The sequence below is a fragment of the Ochlerotatus camptorhynchus genome, unplaced genomic scaffold (assembly GCF_037179485.1).
Source record: "Ochlerotatus camptorhynchus isolate MF236.1 unplaced genomic scaffold, CSIRO-AGI_Acam_v1.1 ptg000024l, whole genome shotgun sequence".
Classification (NCBI taxonomy): Eukaryota; Metazoa; Arthropoda; class Insecta; order Diptera; family Culicidae; genus Ochlerotatus; species Ochlerotatus camptorhynchus.
The window spans coordinates 292,928-314,911 of record NW_027040516.1 but is presented as its reverse complement, the minus strand read 5'-3'; the positions used below and the strand labels follow the sequence as shown (position 1 = coordinate 314,911).

At 38.0% G+C, this 21,984-nt stretch overlaps 1 protein-coding gene across 1 annotated transcript in view; it reads left to right on the top strand.

The window, feature by feature from the left end:
• LOC135707395 (metastasis-associated protein MTA1-like) overlaps nucleotides 1–21,984 on the top strand; it is a 270,524-nt gene that overhangs the window by 161,449 nt on the left and 87,091 nt on the right. The window contains exon 3 of the mRNA XM_065229214.1: nucleotides 7,006–7,113. Coding sequence (XP_065085286.1) covers nucleotides 7,006–7,113 — 108 coding nt within the window. The remainder of the gene's footprint in view (nucleotides 1–7,005; nucleotides 7,114–21,984) is intronic.

Here is a 21,984-nt window from a genome sequence, read left to right as displayed (position 1 = left end):
TTTTGTTGAATTATAGTTTCATCGCAAATTTACACTTGGTCAAGTTAAAAAAAAAATGAATAATTACTTCGTTTTGTACTGAATATTATAATTCGAATTTGTTTTAAGATTTGCACCGGGAAAACCGGTAGTTTCAAAATAAAAATTCACTGGCCACCGTAAGAAAGGAGTCTACGATTTTCTTCTCAGTAAGCAAAAATGGTTGCTACTAGGCCACCATGCTTCTTACACCACAACAAGCCATTACGAAAGACGTGAAGCTATTCAAATGGAATCTATTTGTTAAATTATGTGGTCGTGTTGAAAAACAAAACAGGTTACCGTAAACGGGGTATCTTTGATAATGCGGGTAACTTTGATAGTGTAATAAAAAGATTAAATTTACTCGCTGTGCTTTTTCCAAATTAGAAACATTGGTTCCATATTGTAGCTTAGGGTATTTCCATTGATATCGTATATAGTTTTTGTATGGTATGTGTTATATATTTTACTAGCATATAAAAAAAAAACAATTTTCACGTTTTCGCCTGTTTGAAAAAGCACTCAAACCATCACTTATGAAATGTATATCCGATATAGCCGTCGCAAATTCAATGTTGTATTCTTATTGCTTATGATGTTTTCTGATTATATACTCATTCAAAGTTTCATATTTAAAGAACTAAATTGTTTGAGTTTCACCCATTTTTTCTACATTCATCGAACATTATCAAAGTAACCCCAAATCAAAAAACTGAAGTTCGGTCACAAAACTAAAAAAAGTTAGTGCAAATGCTTTAATTTCCGTTAAACATATTACTGACGAATTGACTCTTGGATCCTCAGTTTTCTTTTAAAAATATAAAATTTGAAAAATAATCATTGCTGTAAAAAATATTTAGAATTCGTTTAGAACTATCAATGTTAGCCCGTTTTACGGTACTCCTCTTTAAGGTGAAGAAGCCTGGATTGAACTCACGATCTTCTGCCCAGTAAGCAGGAACGGTCGGCACTAGGGCAGGAACCTCTTCATGTCACCGGGTCATTGATCAATGCGGTCGATCCGATCGACTGTTTGCACACTGCACTGTCCCATCACTTCAAGCTCAAGATCACAAATCCCGGACACTGCTGAGCAAATCCACGCCAAACAGAGACAAAAATAAACGTATTTCTGATCAGTCCGCATCGTGCTCTCTTGCCGTGCGGATCTATTTGCTTTTTGCTTAAGGAAGTGTTACTACTACCTAAAGCTACAACAAATTTAAACAGCACTTTTCAGTGCTCAACCTGTAAAAATTTTCTACCTTGTTTGGACCCTACCCGTGGTAATCCTTCTTGGATATCGATTTGGAAAATTCCTCTTCGATCCTTCAGATTCTTATAGTAATCTGCTTGGAAGTCGATTTGGATAAAAATTTACTGCCGCCATGGCGCCTAAACGCAAAAGAAAGGGGCAAACTCTTGACCCCCCTTCTGATGAAATTAATTTGAGTAATCAATTTGATTTGCTCACGGATGATGAGAATGATCCATCATCCAAGAAAAATTCTAGTAAACTCTCCCGGCTTAATGCCAAGAAGGAAAAGATTCCCCCTATTGTGATAACCACTACCGATTTCCATGCTCTTCGCATGGAACTTTTGAATTTCGTGAAAGTTAAGTTTTCACTACAAATTGGACGTCGGGGTGAATGCCGTGTATTGGCTGAAACCTTGGATGGCTTTAAATGTCTTCTCAAGTATCTTACTGAGAAGAAGCACAATTTTTTTACTTACGACACCAAAACTGAACGTGTGTTCAAGGTTGTCATGAAAGGACTGCCCAGTGGTGAATCCCTGGATCAGATCAAAGATGAACTGGCAAAATTACTTGGAGTTGTGCCACTCCAAGTAATCAAAATGAAAATGAAATCCCGTCCTGGCGATTCGCGCAACGGGATTTCTAATGATTTTTATTTAGTTCACTTCAAGTCTAGTGAACTAAACAACCTTAAGGCCTTAGAAAAAGCTAGCCTTATGCTCCATGTCCGAGTGAAGTGGGAACACTTCAGGAAGACTGGAGGAAATTTCCAAAACCTCACTCAGTGCCGTAAGTGCCAGGGATGGGGTCACCTATGCTGCTATTGCAGTGGGTAGAAATCAAAATACTAACCAACGTTCTAACCGAAATTTTGACAATTTTGACTTAGGAAGCATTACTGCCCCTAAAATGGAATTTTTACAGAATTCATTAATTGACATGATTTCTGATATGCTTAAATCTAACTCCATGTTTGATGCTATTCAAACTGGAGTAAAATTTGCTAATACTATTGTCATGACTTTAAAATTCAGTAATGGATTTTAAAGCATTAAACATTTTAAATTGGAATGCTCGATCTCTTAAAGATAATGAAGACGAGCTATTTAACTTTTTGAGAGTTCATAACGTGCATATTGCCGTTATAACTGAAACGTTTCTTAAACCTGACCATAAGGTTAAGAAGGACTCAAATTACTTAACTTATAGAAATGATCGTCTTGATGGACCCTGTGGTGGCGTTGCCATCATTGTTCATAGACGAATCAAACATAAAATGTTTTCTTCATTTGAAACCAAAATTTTTGAAACTCTGAGAACAAAATTTGGACAACTTACGTTTATAGCTGCCTATTTGCCATTCCAATGCGTAGGCCAGCAAAAGAATTTTCTCAAGGTTGACCTTCAGAAACTTACCCGTCATAGGTCTAAATTCTTCATTATTGGTGATTTTAATGCAAAACACCGCTCATGGAATAATGCTCAAAGCAATTCCAACGGTAATATTCTGTTTGATGATTGTTCGGCAGGTTATTACACTATTCAATATCCAAACAGCCCAACATGCTTTTCTTCAGCAAGAAATCCCTCAACTATTGATTTGGTCTTAACTGATTCATGTCAACTTTGTAGCCAATTGGTTACCCATGCTGACTTCGGTTCTGATCACCTTCCAGTAACTTTTGAAATATCCCAAGAAATAATTTGTAATCCCGACAGCTTTACTTTCAATTACCATAGGGCTGATTGGGAGCAATATCGAACATTTATGGAATATAACTTCGATCCAAACATTCCTTTGCAAACCAAAGATGAAATTAATTATGCTCTTGAATCTCTGACTACTTCTATAGTTGAAGCAAGAGCTGCCTCAGTACCAAAATGCGAGGTTAAATTCGATTCAATTATAATAGACGACGATCTTCAGCTCTTGATCCGTCTTAAAAATGTCCGTAGGAGACAATATCAAAGAACACGCGATCCTGCCATGAAATTTATCTGGCGGGATTTACAAAAACAAATTAAAAAACGATTCTCTACCCTGAGGAACAAAACTTTTGAAAATAATGTTTCTAAATTAGACCCGAGTTCCAAACCCTTTTGGAAACTCACAAAATTTTTGAAAAAACCTCAAAAGCCAATTTCAGCGCTTAAAGAAGGTGGTAAAATTTTGATCACAAACTTGCTAAGCAATTTGAGAGTTCCCATAATTTCAGTTTGGGTCTTACTAGTCCTATTGAGAATCAGGTTGCTCGGGATTTTCTGAATATTTTCTCTCGGGAAAATATTTTTGATGATTCCTGGGGGACTGATTTGGACGAAGTAAGGTCTATAACTAAAAAGTTTCAAAATATGAAAGCTCCAGGTGATGATGGAATTTTCTATATCCTCATCAAGTCTAGTACCTTGTCTTTCTTGGTAAAATTATTTAACAGATGTTTCCATTTGGCATACTTTCCTGATAAATGGAAAAATGCAAAAGTTGTTCCAATTTTGAAGCCGGATAAAAATCCAGCTGAAGCTTCTAGCTACCGTCCAATAAGTTTGCTTTCTTCAATAAGTAAACTTTTTGAAAAGATAATTTTGAAGAGAATGATGCTTCACATCAATACGAACTCAGTTTTTGCAGATGAGCAGTTTGGATTTCGCCATGGGCATACAACTACTCATCAACTCTTAAGAGTTACCAATTTAATTCGTTCAAACAAATCGGAAGGCCACTCAACTGGAGTTGCTCTTCTAGACATAGAAAAAGCATTCGACATGTTTGGCATGAAGGTTTGATTGCTAAATTGAAAAAGTTTAATTTTCCACTTTACATTATGAAATTAGTTCAAAATTATTTAACTGACAGAACTCTGCAGGTAAATTATCAAAATTCCAAATCTAATCGACTACCTGTTATAGCAGGAGTTCCTCAGGGTAGCATTCTTGGGCCTATATTGTATAACATTTTCACTTCGGACCTCCCTGATTTGCCTCAGGGTTGCCACAAATCTTTGTTCGCTGATGACACAGGCATTTCCGCTAAAGGAAGAAGTCTTCGCGTTATTTGCAGCAGACTGCAGAAAAGTTTAGATTTTTTCTCTTCCTATTTACAAAAATGGAAGATTTCTCCCAACGCTTCCAAAACTCAACTTATAATATTTCCACATAAGCCTAGAGCTTCCTTTTTGAAACCTAGTAGTAGTCACATAGTCACTATGAGCGGAGTTCCAATTTCCTGGTCAAACCAAGTGAAATATCTTGGATTAGTACTTGACCAAAAATTAACTTTTAAAGACCACATTGAGGGCATTCAAGCCAAATGTAACAAATATATAAAATGTTTGTATCCTCTTATAAACAGGAAATCCAAACTTTGCCTGACGAATAAACTTCTAATATTTAAACAAGTTTTTAGACCGGCCATGCTTTACGCTGTGCCAATATGGTCTAGTTGTTGCACTACCAGGAAAAAAGCACTTCAAAGGATTCAGAACAAAGTTCTGAAGATGATTTTGAAGTTGCCTCCCTGGTACAGTACTACCGAAGTACATAGAATTTCGAATGTTGAGACTTTAGCACAAATGTCCAACAAAATAATTAATAATGTCCGGCAAAAATCGTTGCAATCCTCAATTACAACGATTAATGCCCTTTATACTTAGTTAAGATTTAGTTTTAGTTTTTAGTTTTAAGATTTCAATTGTTATACTGACATGCAGGTTTAAAAAACCTGTTTAAAATACTGAATTGCCAAGACAGGAACAATGTAAAAGCACTTAGATATATATCATAACAATTAAGGCTGGTAAGTTACTGTAGTAACTGGAGCACCTAGGTTAAAAATGAAATGTAATTTATTTTGAATTTGGAACAAATAAAGAGTTGAAAAAAAAAATGGTCATGACGATCAAATTCAGCATCGCAAATGGAAGTGCGAAACCTACCATGTGTGAAATTGACAATTTCGTGAAAGCGCTGGATGCGGATCCCGTTCAGATGATAGCTACTTACCGGATTGCGGAGGAGAAAGCAATGTTTCTAAAATATATGTTAGAAGAATCGATGCTTAATGCTTTGCTGCATAACACAGGTGTACGGGGTGTATATATGGACGCACTGCATTACCTCAATCGGAAGGGAAACAAATACATGTGTTTCTTATGTAAGATGAATGGGTCATCGGATGAATTCCTACCCAAAGCGAAAGGATCGGAATCAGCCAGTACAACAGCAACTGAAAGAAGAAAATCATCAACGGAACGATGAACACAGCAGTACGTGCATTGTCAAGGGACAACAATTATAAAGAAACATAGGAAGCGGTTGAGGTGCTGAAAGAAAAGCCGGTGAAGATAGACGTGACGTCCCCGGAGGCCGAGAAGAAGAACTGCGGAGAGCCGCCTGTTTTCAAGCATCGAAACGTCGCGTACTACTTCTACACATTTGGGATAGTCAAAAAGAAGCGGATTAAGGTCAAACAGGAGGTCAAGTGTGAACGATGGAGCAGGGTAAACGTTTGGAAGTTCAAAGGAAATTGCATAGATGGCAGAAAGCAGAAGTAAAACTCAAGTCGTCTCCCAGGAATTTTGTTATTATTATGAAATAATTTACTGTTTATCGGCTCCGTGGATTCCTTTTGAACATTTGAGCCTTAATAAATAAACTGATTGAAAAATAATAATATAACACATCCAGGAATCAAGTTATACCATTGACAGACAGCCATAATGGTTTTATCGTTGTACTCTTTCCTCGATTGCGTGTCGATACAGTAAAAAAGCTCGCTTCTCGGGAATGGGACAGGCGTCCAGTGTCACAACATCGACATGCAGCTCGCAGGCTCGGTAGGTTGAAGGTTAAGGAGTACGAATCAAGCAATAATTGTTTTGTTTTGTTGTTAATTTATCAAGGCTTAATTTCCGTACCTTTTATTTTGTAATTAACATCGTGTCTTAAAGTTAAAGTTAGAAGATTACTCGTGGTTTACTCGAGGTTAAATTGGTAAACAGTATGGAAGATGGTCTAAGCAATTTATGAATCCTGATGAATGCGGGCGGCTTAGTGGAATACCTATATAAAGAAAGAAATAAGGATTAGTAATTTCCATTTAATTCCACACTACCTTATTTGCTTATCCTTGACAGATACGCGTATTTCGTCTACGATGTGCAGACTTCTTCAGTGTAATACTCGACTGAATTAGTATGGCCATTAGTGTCCCCTTCAATATGCTCCTCCTATCCCTATTTCATGTATCTAAAACTAGTGGGACAGCCTTAAAACAGATAGGCTTACTAGGTTCGGCTTCGGCTTAAGCACCGATGACCAGGCTTGCCTACCAGGGTGAGAGCTGAGCAATAACAATGACAAATGTCAAAAATATTGTGCGATTACAGTATCCCCAACCCAGAACTGACTGACCCATAATAGTGGGGTGACTGTAGGGTACATGAATGCTTGGGCAATACCTTTACCTGGTATTGTCAGGGGATGAAGTCCTTGCGCGTTCATTGCATGAGGATACATCATGTTTGTCAAACATCCGTTGACCAAAAATTAGTGCCCCCACCCCACGATAATTGGTAAAAGTATTGCCGAAACCATAATGTACCACATACAAACCATACATATTGTTAAATCGTTCGTTGAATCTACAATTGTTCGCTTCCATACTCTTAAAATTAATCGTGTCGATACACTTCTAATCCTATTATTTTTCCTGTCTCATTTTTACAGTGGCCACATCAGAGGACTCCCCCGTAGCAATGAAGCTGAAAAAGATGTGGCTGAAAACACCGGTCGGCGAGGAGCAAGCCGCCCAAGCAGTACTAGACCCTGCCCTAGGTAGGTGCCACCACCATAATCGCCATTCTTTCTGGTATCTTACATACACCGTTGATGCTGAAACAAAAGATAGGACAAAACCTGTTATTAGGAGCTAATCATGCTATTAGTCGCTTCTTTGAGCTTATTATCATGAGAATGCTCATGATCATCTTGTTGTGCTGCCTACTGGCTGTGCGGATGACGTTCGTTCGTTCGTCAGCCGTTAACCATCCCGTCGTCGTCGATCATCAGAGCAAGAGAAGTGGATTGAAAATTGCAACCAATGCAGTTTGATACTTACTGTTACACATACACAAATGTAGTGTGTAACTGCAGCGACCACTCTTTTTTTTTTTTGCTCTACCGTGTCTACTCTTCTTCGAGTTGGACTTTTCGATGTCTATAATTATATGTGCATTCGACTCCTCTATAAATTAGAACATCGCTGAGTCGTTGTTGGCTGGTTCGTTGTTTTGAAGAAAAACCGGGCTTTGGCAGGCAAATGAATGCGTCAAGGGCGTGTCGTGTTTCGTCTTGAAATTCATCATCATCTAGTCGACGAGAGTTAGTAACGAGAATCGTCGGAAGGTTCTTCTGCCCAAACTCGAGACGACGGTCAAGGTTCTTTTTGGTTGCTTTGGGGATTTTCTCCCGGCGTGGAAGTAGATCATCTTCATCGAGCCTATACGATGAAATCGCTGAGGAAGAGATGAAGTAGGAAGGACGAGGAAGAAAACAAGAAGCGACAACGTGGATTAAACCGGGTGGGTCATCGACTGTTGTTACTAAGAGAGCGAGCAAGAGAAGGCTACTTCAGACGGGACGACCATACCGATTTGCATATATCTTGGATATGCGGCGTTGCTATTGTGCTTGTTTCTGCAAATTTTCAGCGAACCGGTATTCTGAAATGATGGTTTATTTTGATACATTCAGCTGGATAGAAACTTTTTTAATCGTTTTTTTTTTAAATTACCCACAAATCAGCTTTTGTGAAATAAAAATTGTCATATCCAGACCGTTTGTAGCACTTGGGTTGTATGCTATTCACACAAAAATAGGACAATACCGGATATGGACAACAGGTATACACTTCCACCTTCGGGTTTCCTCTTTAAAAGCAGGGGAATGTAAAATAAAGAACCCTCAGCGAAAAAAAAACTCGTTTATCATTCACCAGCAACCGCGCGCCAGTTTTCTACCCTAGCATTCAAACCTAGTCGAGAGCATGCACATCTGTCTTCCACTTGATGCTGCTGCTGCGAGCAGAACCGAATCGAGAGGGAAATTTTTAATTTAAAACTTACGAGTGCGCCTGGCTGCTCACTCGGATGGATAAATGTAAAATTTAAAACAAAAAAACAATAGAATGATAAAACCGAGCAAACGGGAACAGTGTAGATGTCAGCAAATACACTAACACATTCATACGGCCACGTGTTTGCCAGTAGTCGCCAACATCGAAAAGGTGTAACTCGTGTTTAAAGATAACGTTCGGTTGTGTATTTAAATTCGAGCAGCAGGATCAAACAGGATTCTGACATAGCAGGAATTCAATTATGGCATACGACTGGTGACGGTTCAATTGAAACGTAAGGTTGAGACAAGCTCAGAGAGCTTCAAGGTTCAACTCGATTTTCTGATAATTCCTCTAAATTTGAGAGTGTGGGATATCTCTGGACATGTCTAGGCTTTAGTCCAAGGACCCAGGCCTCGATTACAGTGTCTTTTTCATACTAGGTAGTCGAAAGATACACCAAATCAACGCCAGAAATCAAAAGTTGTCTAATATACCATTATGCAGGGCTGGTAGCAGGTCCACTTTTTAGTGACTTGGTCACTATTTAGAAGTCTAAAGTCATTATTTCCCTAAAAATAGTCACTAAAGTCACTTTTTCACTACTAAAATAGAGTGAAATTAAAACATATTAACAAAATGTTTAAGTTGAATACTTGGCACTAAGAAAGTCTACAGTAGTTTTTACAAAATATACATTTCTGTTAAAAAAATTGAAAATTTTAACCAGGATAACCAGTGAACCGCAAAACGTTAGAACACCAGGAAAGCTATTGGGAAATGCCTTAAATTTCGATTAAAAATGATCGGGGAAAATATACCTCCTTTCCCAGAAAATAAATTGTAGACCTTGGAAACTTTATAAAGTTATTTGTCTGTGATAGATTTTCAAAAGTCTTTCAAGGATGATTAAGAACTTTAAAGAATTCAAAGTAAATTTTACGAGAATTTTATAGGATTCTAGGGATCACAGACTACGAAAGTCTCATGTAAAATTAAGTGCTCTGAGGACCGATTTCTTCATCTCCGCTTAAATCTTAAAAGGTTTACCTATATAGCGTCGCTTTTGGTTATTGCTTAAATTATTAGAGACGCAAAATTCAGCTCCGAACAATTTTGGAAATAATTCCAATTCAATTGAGAGTACATTTTAACGAGAGTTGTGAGAAGAATTCTAAGATGATTGGATGAAGATTCTAGGACCAATTCTAATATGAATTCAAAATTAGTTCTGAAATTTTGCTTAAAAGAGCTCTGCTGAAAATTCAATGAAAATCCCGTGAACGCCAAAGATGGTCTCTGCGGATAGTTCTAAAAGAATTCTGGTGTGATTTCTGAAGATATTTCCAAGAGAATTCTAAAGAGTTCAAAACTAAATTCCGAGAAGAATTACAATGGAATCGAATTTTGAGGGTTCAATCTCAAAGGAATTCTGAGAGGAGTTTCAAAGTTACTCTGTGATGGATTTTTGTTGTGAGAATTCTGAGGAAATACTATGGGAATTCTAAGGAGAATACGAATTGAATTTCCAATTGAATGCAGGGGAGTAGTCCAAGATTATGCTAAGCAGAAATTTATTAAATTTCTGAGGTTAATTGCATGGAAATTCTAAGGAGAATTCAAATAAATTTAAAATGGCTTTATGGAAGGAGCCTTCATGGAGTTCCTAGAAGAATCAATAAAAATCGATAATAATCTACTTTCACTAATCACGTGTTATTACTTCATGCGTGACTTTAACGATTTACATAGTCGGAGATGCTTAACGTCAAATATCAGACTTAAAGTGATAGATGATAGACAATGAGATTCAATTATAGAGTTGATAGTTCCGTTATAGTACGGCAGTGTAAAAATTGTATATACAAAGTAAATAGCGAGCAAAGGACAATTTTGAGGAAGGGTATTTGTTTTCGTTAGATGGCGACTTGAGTGTGAAACAGTCGATAGAACTATTTACGCACATCGGAGGTACATGGGCAGATCGGCGATCATCCCTTTTGCCAGTGATGGCAGGGGGAAACACCCCTCACCAACCCTCATTAACGGATGAGCTTGGTAAAGGAGATGCTCTATCCTATTCGTAGCTTCCTCAAAATTGTTCGCTTTTTACTTTCACACTGCCGTACTATAACGGAACTATCAACATTCTACTTTCATCTCCTAATCTATCGTATAAAATGTCTTTAATTCTGATATTTGATGTTAAGCAGTTCCAACTACGAAAATAATCTATTCCCAAGATATTTGTTGATTGTTCTACAAAGAATTTCAAGAATGCAATATTACAGGGCTAGTAGTGAGTCACTTTTTAGTGGCTTGGTCACTTTTTTCAAACCAGTCACTAAAAAGTCTCTTTTTTTAAGGTCAAGTCACAAAGTCACCTTTTCTTCTAATCAGTCACTATTTTCAACTTTTTTAGCGTGAATTTATTTCAACACACTAAGATTATTTCAGGGAAATTTATCTTCAATAGAATTGAGAGCTTTAGGGAAGCTTCGAGAACATCAAGATCAGAGAATCAAAGGGCAGTTCAAATAATTTCAAGAAAATTGTAGAAACCTTAAACAAGTTCCGGAAACTTCCGATAGAGCTTCTGGAACGTGATAAAAATTATATGAACATCCGGAAAACGTGAGAGTTTATTAAGGGTGTTATATCATGGAGATTTTAAGAACATTAAAAAATGGGAAAATTTAGCTAAGTTGATTAGATAACGTCAACGAAGTTCCATCAATTTAAAAAACGAGAACTTTTAGCAAGCAGCGATAATTATCTTCAAGAAATTCCAGAGAACTTAGAATTTAGATAGTTTCACGATATTCAGCGAAGTTCCGAGTACTTCGAGGACGATCAGATAGCTTCCGAATAATCCTATTAACTTAAGCAAATTTGCAGAGACTTACAAGGAATTCCGTGGAATTATGGGTTATTCGAAAAATTCTATGATTGATCCAAAATCGTCATGGAATTTTGAATATATAGGGGAAATGACGGCTTCGGCATGACAGACTATTTTCGGCAACCCAAATTGAAACACTATTTTTACTGGATTTTTTTACGAAAACACTTCGCTGAATGCATGCAAACGATTCTTTATGCTTTCAGCTTCAATTTGACTATACTTTTACCACTGAGAAAAAGCAATATAGCAGGGTTTTCTTGAAATGAAACAAACGCACTATAAATTGTAGCTGATTTCGAGTTGCCGATAATAGAACAGCAGATTTACATGCAGTTCAAATGGAACGGTTGGCGAAGAAAAACTGGTTGCCGACAATACTCGCTCTCACTAGAGAAGATTGGAGCTTTGTAAAAGCGTTTCAAAACAGTTTTTGACAATTCTTTCGACTGAAATTGTTTGAGCAGCTGGCAGCAAAAAATTGTAAACAAACCAATACTGCATATGTGTGCGTTCCATAGAGAAAAAGGCTATAGAAAGAAGGTCACTGCTTAGGTTGCCGAGAATACGTAAATTCCCCTATATAAGAAAATTTGCCGGATTATCCAAATTTAAAGAACTTCAAGTAAACATAGATAAGTTCAGGGAAAATAAGATAGCGTTTTTAATAGTTAGAATACTTAAGGAAAATTGTCAAAACTTCAAGGAAAATCAATTAATTTCATTAAATGTGCGGGTTCTTAAAATATACTAATATATCTAGAGAACTTTAAAGAACATCAATAATCGTTTAGGTAGTTTTAATAACACCAGGAACGTCTGGACTATTGAAGAAGTTTTAAATAAGTGTCGATAATTTAATGAAAATTTCATGAACTTCAGAAAAATCATGAGAACTTCAGTGAAAATCATAAAACTATTTTAATTATATTGTTCTAGTTCCATGACAATTGCGGAAGCACAAAAGTTCCAGAAATTTAGAAAAACTTCGAAAACTTCACAGAAGGACAGTGGGCTTCAGAAACATTTCGAGAACTTCATACAACTCTATGGAGCTTAAGGGGAGATCCGCGAACTTCAGGAATCTTTAAGAACATCAGCAAAATGCGGGAGCATTTGAAAGAAGTTTAGTAAGCTCCAATGTCAGGGAGAGGTCAGTTCCATTAGTTGCAGAAAATTAGTGGGAAATTTAAAGCAGTTCCCAGATTTTCAGATAACTTCAGAGACGTTAAAAATTTAATTGAGGCCTTCGCATAAGTTCAGAAGTTCACTGAAGCTTAAACATTTTAAGGACGGTTCAATTAAATTCAGCGCAGAGTTAAGAACTTCTACGGAGAGAAACTCAAAAAATATATTTAGGAGCTATGCTCCTCTTTTATTCACTGATCGATTAAGACTAATTTACAAATTCAACTTATGCTACGAAGTTAGTTCTTGGTTAGTGTGGGAACAATGCGGGTGTTTATATGTTTCTGCTAATGGCTGCTAATGCGTTCTGGTGATTCTCCTGCTGGTGACATCATGCTATCGATGATCGTCGTGAGTCCAGCGAAAGTGATCCAATCTGGCTATCGTCTGACTTGACATACAATTAGCTGACTCGGCTAATTGATGTAAGTGTTTATTGTTTGGGATCTAGTGTGATGGTGGGAATCTGTTAAATTATGGAGCGGGTCGCGTTGATACTAACTGCAGTACAACAAGCTTCATGAGAACTGCAAAAACGTTAGAGCAGTTTTGAGAATTTCAGAAAAGAACAGAGAACCTCAGAGCAGTTCCGTTAACATTAAAGGAGTCACATGAAGTTTAAAGAACTTCAGCGAATTGTTAAACCTTTAGAAGAGTTTCATTTTTTTTCTTCTTTGGTTTGTTTTCCGTCGATCTTGTTTTCCGTGCTGAGCACCAATGCTACCGACGCGCCAGGAAGGCAGCTCCCACACCTGGACCCTATCTATCGACCCATCAACTCATGAACCGGGGACCAACGGCTTTACTTCCCTTCCGAAGGAAGGCGTGATCAGAGATGTTATGCCTCAGAACATCCCGGCGGCGCCGACTGAGATTGAACCCAGGCCTGTTGAAGTGAGAGGTAATCACGCTTACCACTACACCACCAGCACCGTTAGAAGAGAATCATGATCGTTAGAAAAATTAAGGAAACTTTAGGAAGTCCTATAAAGTTCAGGGAAGTTTAAGAATTTGATGAGTAGTATTGTGAGCATCAGGCTAGTTTCTCAAAGTACAGAAGGACTTCAAGGCAGATTCATTTACTTCAGGACAAATTTGGGATGTTCTCAGAATAGTCCATTCCATATTCAATGGAAATTGCGATGAAGCTATCCTCCGAATTCAATTTTCTTTTAGTTTTCCTCGAAATTACCTTGAAATTCTCCACAATAAGACACCCTTTGGAAAGATTATCAGAATATTCGTTGAATTCATTTCAGATTTCCTTTTGAATCTCACTCCTTCCCTTGGAATTCTACTCACAATGAAAGTCTCCTAAGAATTCATTCGCATTTCTATTCACAAATTCCTTATATTTCTTCTCATAATTTGTTTGGCAAACTCTCCTGAATTTATTTTCCGAATTCCTTTGAAGATGTCCTGGAGTTATTCTCATATTTAATTGTAATCCTTCTTTTAGTATCTTAAAAAAAAATCCAAGGGCTTATGCTCCGAATTTGTTTTTTTCCCACAAAATTTATGAAATTATCCTCAGAATACCCTTGGAATTTTCCTTTGAAGTTCTCAGGAGTTGTGTTCATCAGAAATTCTTAGAGTTTTCAATAAAATTTACTTTTAATTCAATTCAGGGTCACTATTTTTACAACTATAATTCACTATTTTTACAACTATAATTCACTATTTAGTCACTTATTTCTTCAACAAGGTCACTAAAATCACTATTTTTGATAGCAGTGATGGCTACCAGCCCTGATATTATTTTTGTAAAAGCTTATTTGTCTCTAAGAGGAAGGGGAATTATTCTAAAAAAAGTTCTTGAGATCATTCTAAAGAAATTCTGTGAAAAGTTCTTAGCGAATTATCAAAGTCATCTACCTTTATATATCAAAATTTTAAAGATTTCAAACGCAGAATCAAATTCAAGATCATAAAAAATTGGAAATTACTATTTGCTAGTCATCATGTACAACGTAAGCAAAAGTAAATTATTAAAATTACTTCAAATGCTCGTCACAGGAGATTCCGTTGAGATTCGATTAAATAAGAGGAATTTATGAAATTTGATTTTAAGTTCCATGACATTAAAAGTTTATTTCAATATCAAACCGTATTTCAATTTCTAAGTTACCATTTATTCAGTTTTTACAAGTCACGATTTGGTCACTGTTTCCGAAATTTTAGTCACTAAAGGCACTACTATGATATCGCATCAGCACTACCAGCCCTGATACGGCAACCGGAAGGGGAAAGGTGGCAGACATTATCAAGTATATGAAACTATCGAAGTTCGCTAATAAAAAAAACCGGGTTTGGCAGGCTATCTGTACACCTGTGGCTTGAAAAGCAACATTTTCATTGCAACCGGGACCGTCAACCAGGAAATTTACGTGAACGAGTGTCTGGAAAACCGTCTGCTGCCTTTCCTGAAGCAACACGATTGTTCCGTGCTGTTTGGGTCGGATTTGGCATCCTGCCATTACGGAAAAAAGGCCATGATGTGGTTTGCCGCCAACAACGTGCAGGTGCTGTTCAAGGACAAGAATCCTCCCAAAACGTCAGAGCTCCATCCAATCGAAAAAATATTGGACCATTGTCAAGCGGAACCTGAAGAAGACTCAAACAACTGTTGGAAGCGAAAGGCCCGGCAATTCGGATTCGGTCGTCCGGAAGCTTCGCTGAATATTTTTTCATAAAAATGAAAAATAATTAGGGGCTGTTCATAAACTTGATTCCTACCCCTGCGTTGACAATTGTACATTTTTTTTTAAATTTGAACAGCCCCTTCGATGTTTTTAATTAAAAATTTAATCCATTTACACGCATTCTTGTTTGATCCAATTTTGATCGTAACACCCTTTAGCAACGACTCTTTGATGTGACAGGCAAATAGATTGAATTGACAAATTACTGGCTACGATATTGAAAAAAAATCAAATGGGGAGATTAAGTATCCCCACCTTCCCCTATTATGAGCATAATTTTAACACATTTCTAAGATTAATTGTATATAAATTCTAAGAAAAAAGTGAATTAAAAATAAAATTATGGATGGAATCTTCAGCAAATTCAAGGTTCAATCATAAACATAATGAGTGTTGTTGAATTTCTGCTGCTTATTTCTCGTCTGCGAATGAAAAAAAGAAAGATTTAAACTCTGTGCTAAAGTCAAGCTTCAAGTTTCCATGAAAAGATTAACGAATAAGAATGACAAAAAACGACAAGTGTTACGAATTCGGAGTAAGAATTTTCCATTTGCGGGGATAAATAGAACGAACTTGTAAAATTCTGCGTTCGTTTCCTCCAAGTCCTGTTGGGAAATAGATTGCATGATTGCAGCTTAGGGGAAAAGAGCTGGGTGTTACTTGCAACTTGCCAGCACAAATATGGGTATGCTTTTGTGGTGTAGAAAAGATTTCCTCGTAGGGAATTTTGTCTCATTTAGGGGTATGAATATCGGTCGAGAGAGAAGTGCGGTAGCGGTGCTGCGCGTTTTGTGTCCTTTGTTTGCTTTGACATAAGTCTAAAAAACTTGGAGCGTTTGGTACGGTATGTCCTTGCATCCATCCACAGGGGTGATTCACGAAATGTATCGATGTTTGAATATATTTATATTTATTTAAACTCGAATCACTTCACAGAATCATCTTTGCGGCAAATGCTGCATTGCCGTTTTGATGTGTGTAGCATATCTTATCATGGCATGAAATTAAATGAATCCATGGCGAAATCATCACAAATGTTGGCTGTAATTCTGTAATAGATCCACTGAAACATACGCTTTGAGGTGCACGCATATACTGAACTGTGCAAATTAGGGTGGTTTAAATATTGATTTGGCTCCACCATGCTGAATCGATTTCAAATCAGGTCCTAATAATGCCCCCAAAATTTGAGTTCATTTGAATGCGAACTCATACTGTACTGGCCCTTTCAAGTTTGTATGGGATTTACTATGGGAAAAGTGAACTTTTTGTTCATATCGTTCTAGCCCTATGCTGTCATGATCTACGGTTTGTTGAAAATAGCAGTTTAATTGAATGTAAGGATATTTAGTCTTTAATTGATTACGAATATAATATTTCTCTGACGTGCTCCATAAACTGCTCAGCAGGCAACATTGGTGTGTTTGACGCAAAGAATAGAGCAAAAAATCCAGGCTACTATGTCACAAGTGCAAGATGCAGTGTTGCCTGAAAGCATTGAATCAATCATATCAGAAAGTTATCGGTTTTGTATTTTGTGTGTGTTCGTGTTTTTATTTTTTTTCTTCGTATATTTGTTTCTGTAATAATTGTATAATTACAAAGTTGATATAACGTTGATAGGTTTAACTACATGTTTTTGAAATAGTTAATTTTTTAATGATAAATCATACTCCGATTTTCCTTCTTCCTCTGCCAATCCAAACAATTGTCATCCACTTACCTCCATAAGACCACTAGTAATCGGTTCAAATCCAATAAATTTAGATTTAAGACATTAATAATGTATAACGAAAATGATAGCGTGGCTCTGTAAAGTTTATTCGATTGGGCCTGTACAAATAAATTAATAAAAAAAGTTATCGGTTCCGAAATCAATTAATAACTAATTAACTTGAAAGCCTAATCAAAAAGTGGTCTTCAGCAAAGTTTTAGCCGATAAAATTGCACATATAGGAAGCTTTTCCGTAAATCATTGAAGGCGAAGGACTAGGATGAGGAGAACAAAAAGTTCACTTTTCCGATTGTAATTCCCATATAAACTTCAAAGGGCCAGCGCAGTATGAGTTCGCATCCAAATAAACTCAAATGTTGGGAGAATGATCAGGACCTGATTCAGAATCGGTTGAGCTTGGTGGAGCAAAATCGATATTTTGAACCACCCTGGTGCACATGGAATCCTTCCAGTGCATTTGATGTACTGGTACAAAAATTGCGAATTACCTATTCCGCAAAAAGTTGTGCAAATCTCTTGTTACTCAACTGCCGTCGCGGTGTAGAAATTTTCCAATTGTGTTTGGGTGGCACATTCGCCACGTGGTCCACACTCGGCCTTCATCCAAACGCCCTTAGCATCCTCCGTCCCATGTCAGAGAAAAACGAGCAGGTAGAGCAGGTTGTTGCTGTGGTGAAAAATGAGTTACCCAAAATGAAGGAAAAATGGATAACAGTTGCGACGCTTCTGTTCTCCAATGGGGTTGGTGGTGATGGTGGCAACGGCGGGTGTTGAAGCGAAAGCGTACGCCCTGGCCATCATCGTAGCTGCTTGCCTGCTGCCCGGTGTGACTACGCGCGCCGGTCGTGAAGGGGGAAGCAAAATAAAATAACACAAATTTCCATTTTCCTCCTTCGTATTCATTTTTCTCATGGTTGAGTACGGGACCTGACCGGGTGGGTGAATGTTTTCAGGTTTTGGCAAGTGAAGCTATGGGTTAAAGGGTGGCTGGGAGTTGGGTGCTGGTCTCTGGAGGGAGCGAACAGCACTTTGTTTTGGGGTGGGGAGGGGGGAGTTGGGTGTTCGTTCTGAAGGGATATCTGCTATTCCCCATCGTCATCGTTCCGGGGATGGATCCGGAGATAAGAATACGCAGTAGAGAGGAAAGTTGGTTTTTTCCGATGGCCGGGATGCTCTCACGGTTTGGAGGAAGAATTCTTCTGAGAAAGTTTGATGATACCGTAATCACTTGGGTTGGTTTATTGAATAGAGATAGGAATATTTGGAGGTTTGTGGATCAAGTTTATGAAATATGTAACCTTAGAACGATATTGACTTTACTCAATGAGGATTTAGTTTAGTTTATTCTAGATTTGTATCTTTTTTTAAAGAAATAATTAATTGAATTGAACAGGGTGTCGACTACATGAAAAATCCTGGAAAATCAAGGAATCTCAGGGAATTATCTTTAAATTCAGGGAAATATTTCTCAATCCTTATGCATAACTGTATTACAAAATATAATGATATCACCAACATGAAGGAAAGTGAAAAAAATTGTCTTGAAGGCTTAGACTTGTACTATTTAAATCCAGGGAAAAAGTTCTTGGACAAGAAACATTTTTAAAGATCCAAAATATGGACAATTTCTTCAAGGTTCTTTGGCGTATTTCAGTTTCAAGGTTTGGTTCTTACGAAAATTTTGAAGACTGCGGACTTAGCATTTTATAAAACTCTAAGGGTTAAACCGAAGACATCATATCAAGAAGACTGGCAACTTTGCCAGAATCCAAGCGACAGATACAATAGCGCTGCGCTTGAGTGAAGGTGGAAGCAACGCATAGAAAAATGAGCAAATACACAAACCCTTTTTCTGAGGATGTAATCTTTGCTATCAAGTTCGTTCGAAGCATTTACCTTTGAGCAACAGATGACGCGATTGTACCTGTCTCATAGCGTTCGTATGAGAAAATTGAAGAGTTGCCAGTCTTCTTGATTTGTTGTCTTCGGTTAAACACAAGATTCTGCAACATTTGAGTTTCGGCGATTTACAGACTTCATTGCAAAATTGTTGATTTTTGCAAACAATCAATCACAAAAGATTATCAAACTATTCACTGTCTAGGATCTTCAAATGTTTTTAAATTATTAAATCATGATGTTTGGTTTAAGTCTTGCATCTCAAGTCTTCTTCTTTAAAAAAAGATAACTGATTGCAATAGTTATGTTACACGCAGGACCAGAATCTTAAACAGAAAATGTTAATCCAATATTTCAAACCTTAATACAATTTAGGAATATAGATTATCATTTGTCTCTGTTCGACGTTCCGAGATTTTAAAAATATATCGTGGGCATGTAAATTTACCAAATTCCAAAGATTTTAATTTTTGCATATGCATCTGAGATGTAAGGATCATAAAGTATGATAAAATGTGTTATGCCCTAAGTTATACTCAAAACATGTTCATAACATATGCTTTATAACAGGGTTGGTTTTGCTAAAAGTTCGTACGTCTGAGGTATTCAAAAACTGTTTGGAAATTCAGAAAAGGTATGCAAAGTCAGAGATCTCGAAAATTTGTATAAACCCGATATATCTAATATTCGGGATAAATTATACAACTTTTGGGATCTTAATTGTTTCTTGAGTTCGTTTCAAATTTGAGATCGGAATAATTGGATCTCATGCTCAATGATTCAAGGTATTCAAGTATTTAGAACCGCACATAATGTATCCAGATGGATGGAGTTGCGGGAAAGTAGACATGTATAGCAGTTTTGATGTTCCATACACAGATTCACTACGCGTGGATCTTAATATATACACAGAAAAATGGTCATGAAAATCTTCCATCAGTAATTTTCATGAAGAGCTTTGAGTGGGTTGGTTTATAAACCAACCCACTCAAAGCTCTTCCTAAAGGGATTCCGTTAAGAGGTTCGACAAATTTAAAGGAGTAATTTTCAGTTGATCCTAGCATGAACAGTGGAATTGTTTAGAAGCTTGCTTGATAACTGCATACAATATTGTCGATTTATGAGATACTACCTATGGCTGACATTTTCAGAAGTCCACGATTTCCAGAATTCTTTACAATATTTTTTGGATTCCGGAAAGTTTAAAGATTTTTTGACAAATTTCCTTAACATGTGAAGAGATTTAAAATTCACCCAATTCTCAGATGAATGCTTAAAGTTATACAAGAAATTTCATGCTGATTTAAATGGAAATTCCTGAATTATCAAAACTCATGAAGAATTCTTCAGGAATTTCACAGTAGCTTTATCCATTTCTTCTTCTTTTTTTTTAGTGAATTTCAGCCATTGGCTAGTTCTTCACTTTGCAGGAAAAATATCAGAGGTATAAGGCCTGCCTTGGGAAAAAAAACACAGTTGGAATTTACAGAGTTTTGGTTGGACGACATTTAAAATTTGGGAAACACAGAAGAACAAACTAGACCATTGACATTGAGTTAACTTATTGACTAATACGAACAAGGCAGAGCTCCACCGTGGAAGGCGGTGCCCCCGTCCGGTAGAGATGCCCGACGGCCGAAAGGAAGGAATCAAACATTGAAAAACAAACCAGCGTCCTTCAGGAAGGAGATCAGGGTAGCCAGGATCGAAGGTTCGTCGCCCAGTATGTGGCCGATATTTCCCGAAAGGACACACGCAGAGGATGTGCTCAACGTAGGCTGGACTATTACAGACGACGCAGGGCTTGCGGAAAACTCCTCCGTCGAAATCGTGTGAGAGCCGGGTGTGACCTGTGCGAAGCCTGGAGATGACTTGTTGCTCCTTCAGGTTCCCAAGGTCCTTCCATGGGCGCGTGCTCTGCTTGATTTTCCTTAGAAGCGGGCCTTGGTTCTCCAACCATTCTTCTTGCCACCTAGCCTGCATGCAAGTTTCGACCCATCGCTTGGTGTCCGGAAGGGGAACTTCATTGGTGTACCTGGCACCAGATGGTCCCGCTCCGGCCAGTATGTCAGCGTCGGAGTTGCCAGTGATGCCACAATGCCCCGGAACCCAAGCGAATACTGTGTTGGGGAGGGGGGGCATGTCTGATGATCCTCCGAATCCACGGATGAGTGGGCATGTTGGACCGGTGAGCAGAAATTACGCTGTGTGAATCAGTGAGGACTAGGACTGGTCGGTCGACAGAGCATTGTAGCGGTAGGCTCAAGCTCGTTGGCGAGATCTTTCCCGCAATGCCTATCCCAACTCCGTTCTGCGATTTGGACCCGTCCGTAAAACGGTGCGTATGCCTGGAGTACCCGGAGTTAAGCATCTCCGCGACGGAATGTCTGAGCGCCGCCGAGTTGTCTTCTGCCTCCTGTTTAACGGTCTCGATTGCCAACTTTTTCCTCCCAGCCAGTGGCTCTTGGCCTTCCGCCAATAGGTCGGTATTGGCTGCTGTACGGAGGATTCTGTTCCCCTCCTCGAGGAGATAGATCCATTCGTTACTCGATATTTTTGCCAAGTAGGCAGCCGGTTTGATGGCGACTGCGGTGTCGATTCGAAACCGGAAAGGAAGTACCCCGACTTCAGCGCAGGCTGTGTCGGCCGGCGTCGGGGGCAGGAGACCTGAAACTACCCGGATGTAGCCGTTGTAAACCAAGGTGCAAGGACTTGCAACAGCTTGTCCTTGGCCATTGCGGTGAGCTCCAGACCGTAGAGTAGACGGCTGTCAATAATTGCCTTGGCTACATGCAGCCGGATTCAGTGAATGAGTTCAATTTTCTTCGATTCTCCAGGAAAAACTTCTTGAATATGAGGAAAATCGAGAGATATTTCACTCAGTCTATCAGTATACTCCTAGACTGACTAAAATTTTGGTCGATTATCCTCATATTCAAGGAGTTTAAAAAAATTTACTCACTCACTGAGTAACCCCACTTTTTACAATGTTGAGATGAATTAGAGTTAATAACTGAGTTAGTCTAATTGGCCGTGCATCAGGGCTACCAGTGAATCGGAAAATCAGGAAAAATTGGAACGGGAATTAGAAATCACCGGGAAACGCCCTTCCCTAAAATTTGAATTGACAATTGAATTGAGATTAACTGGAGTATAAACAATAAGT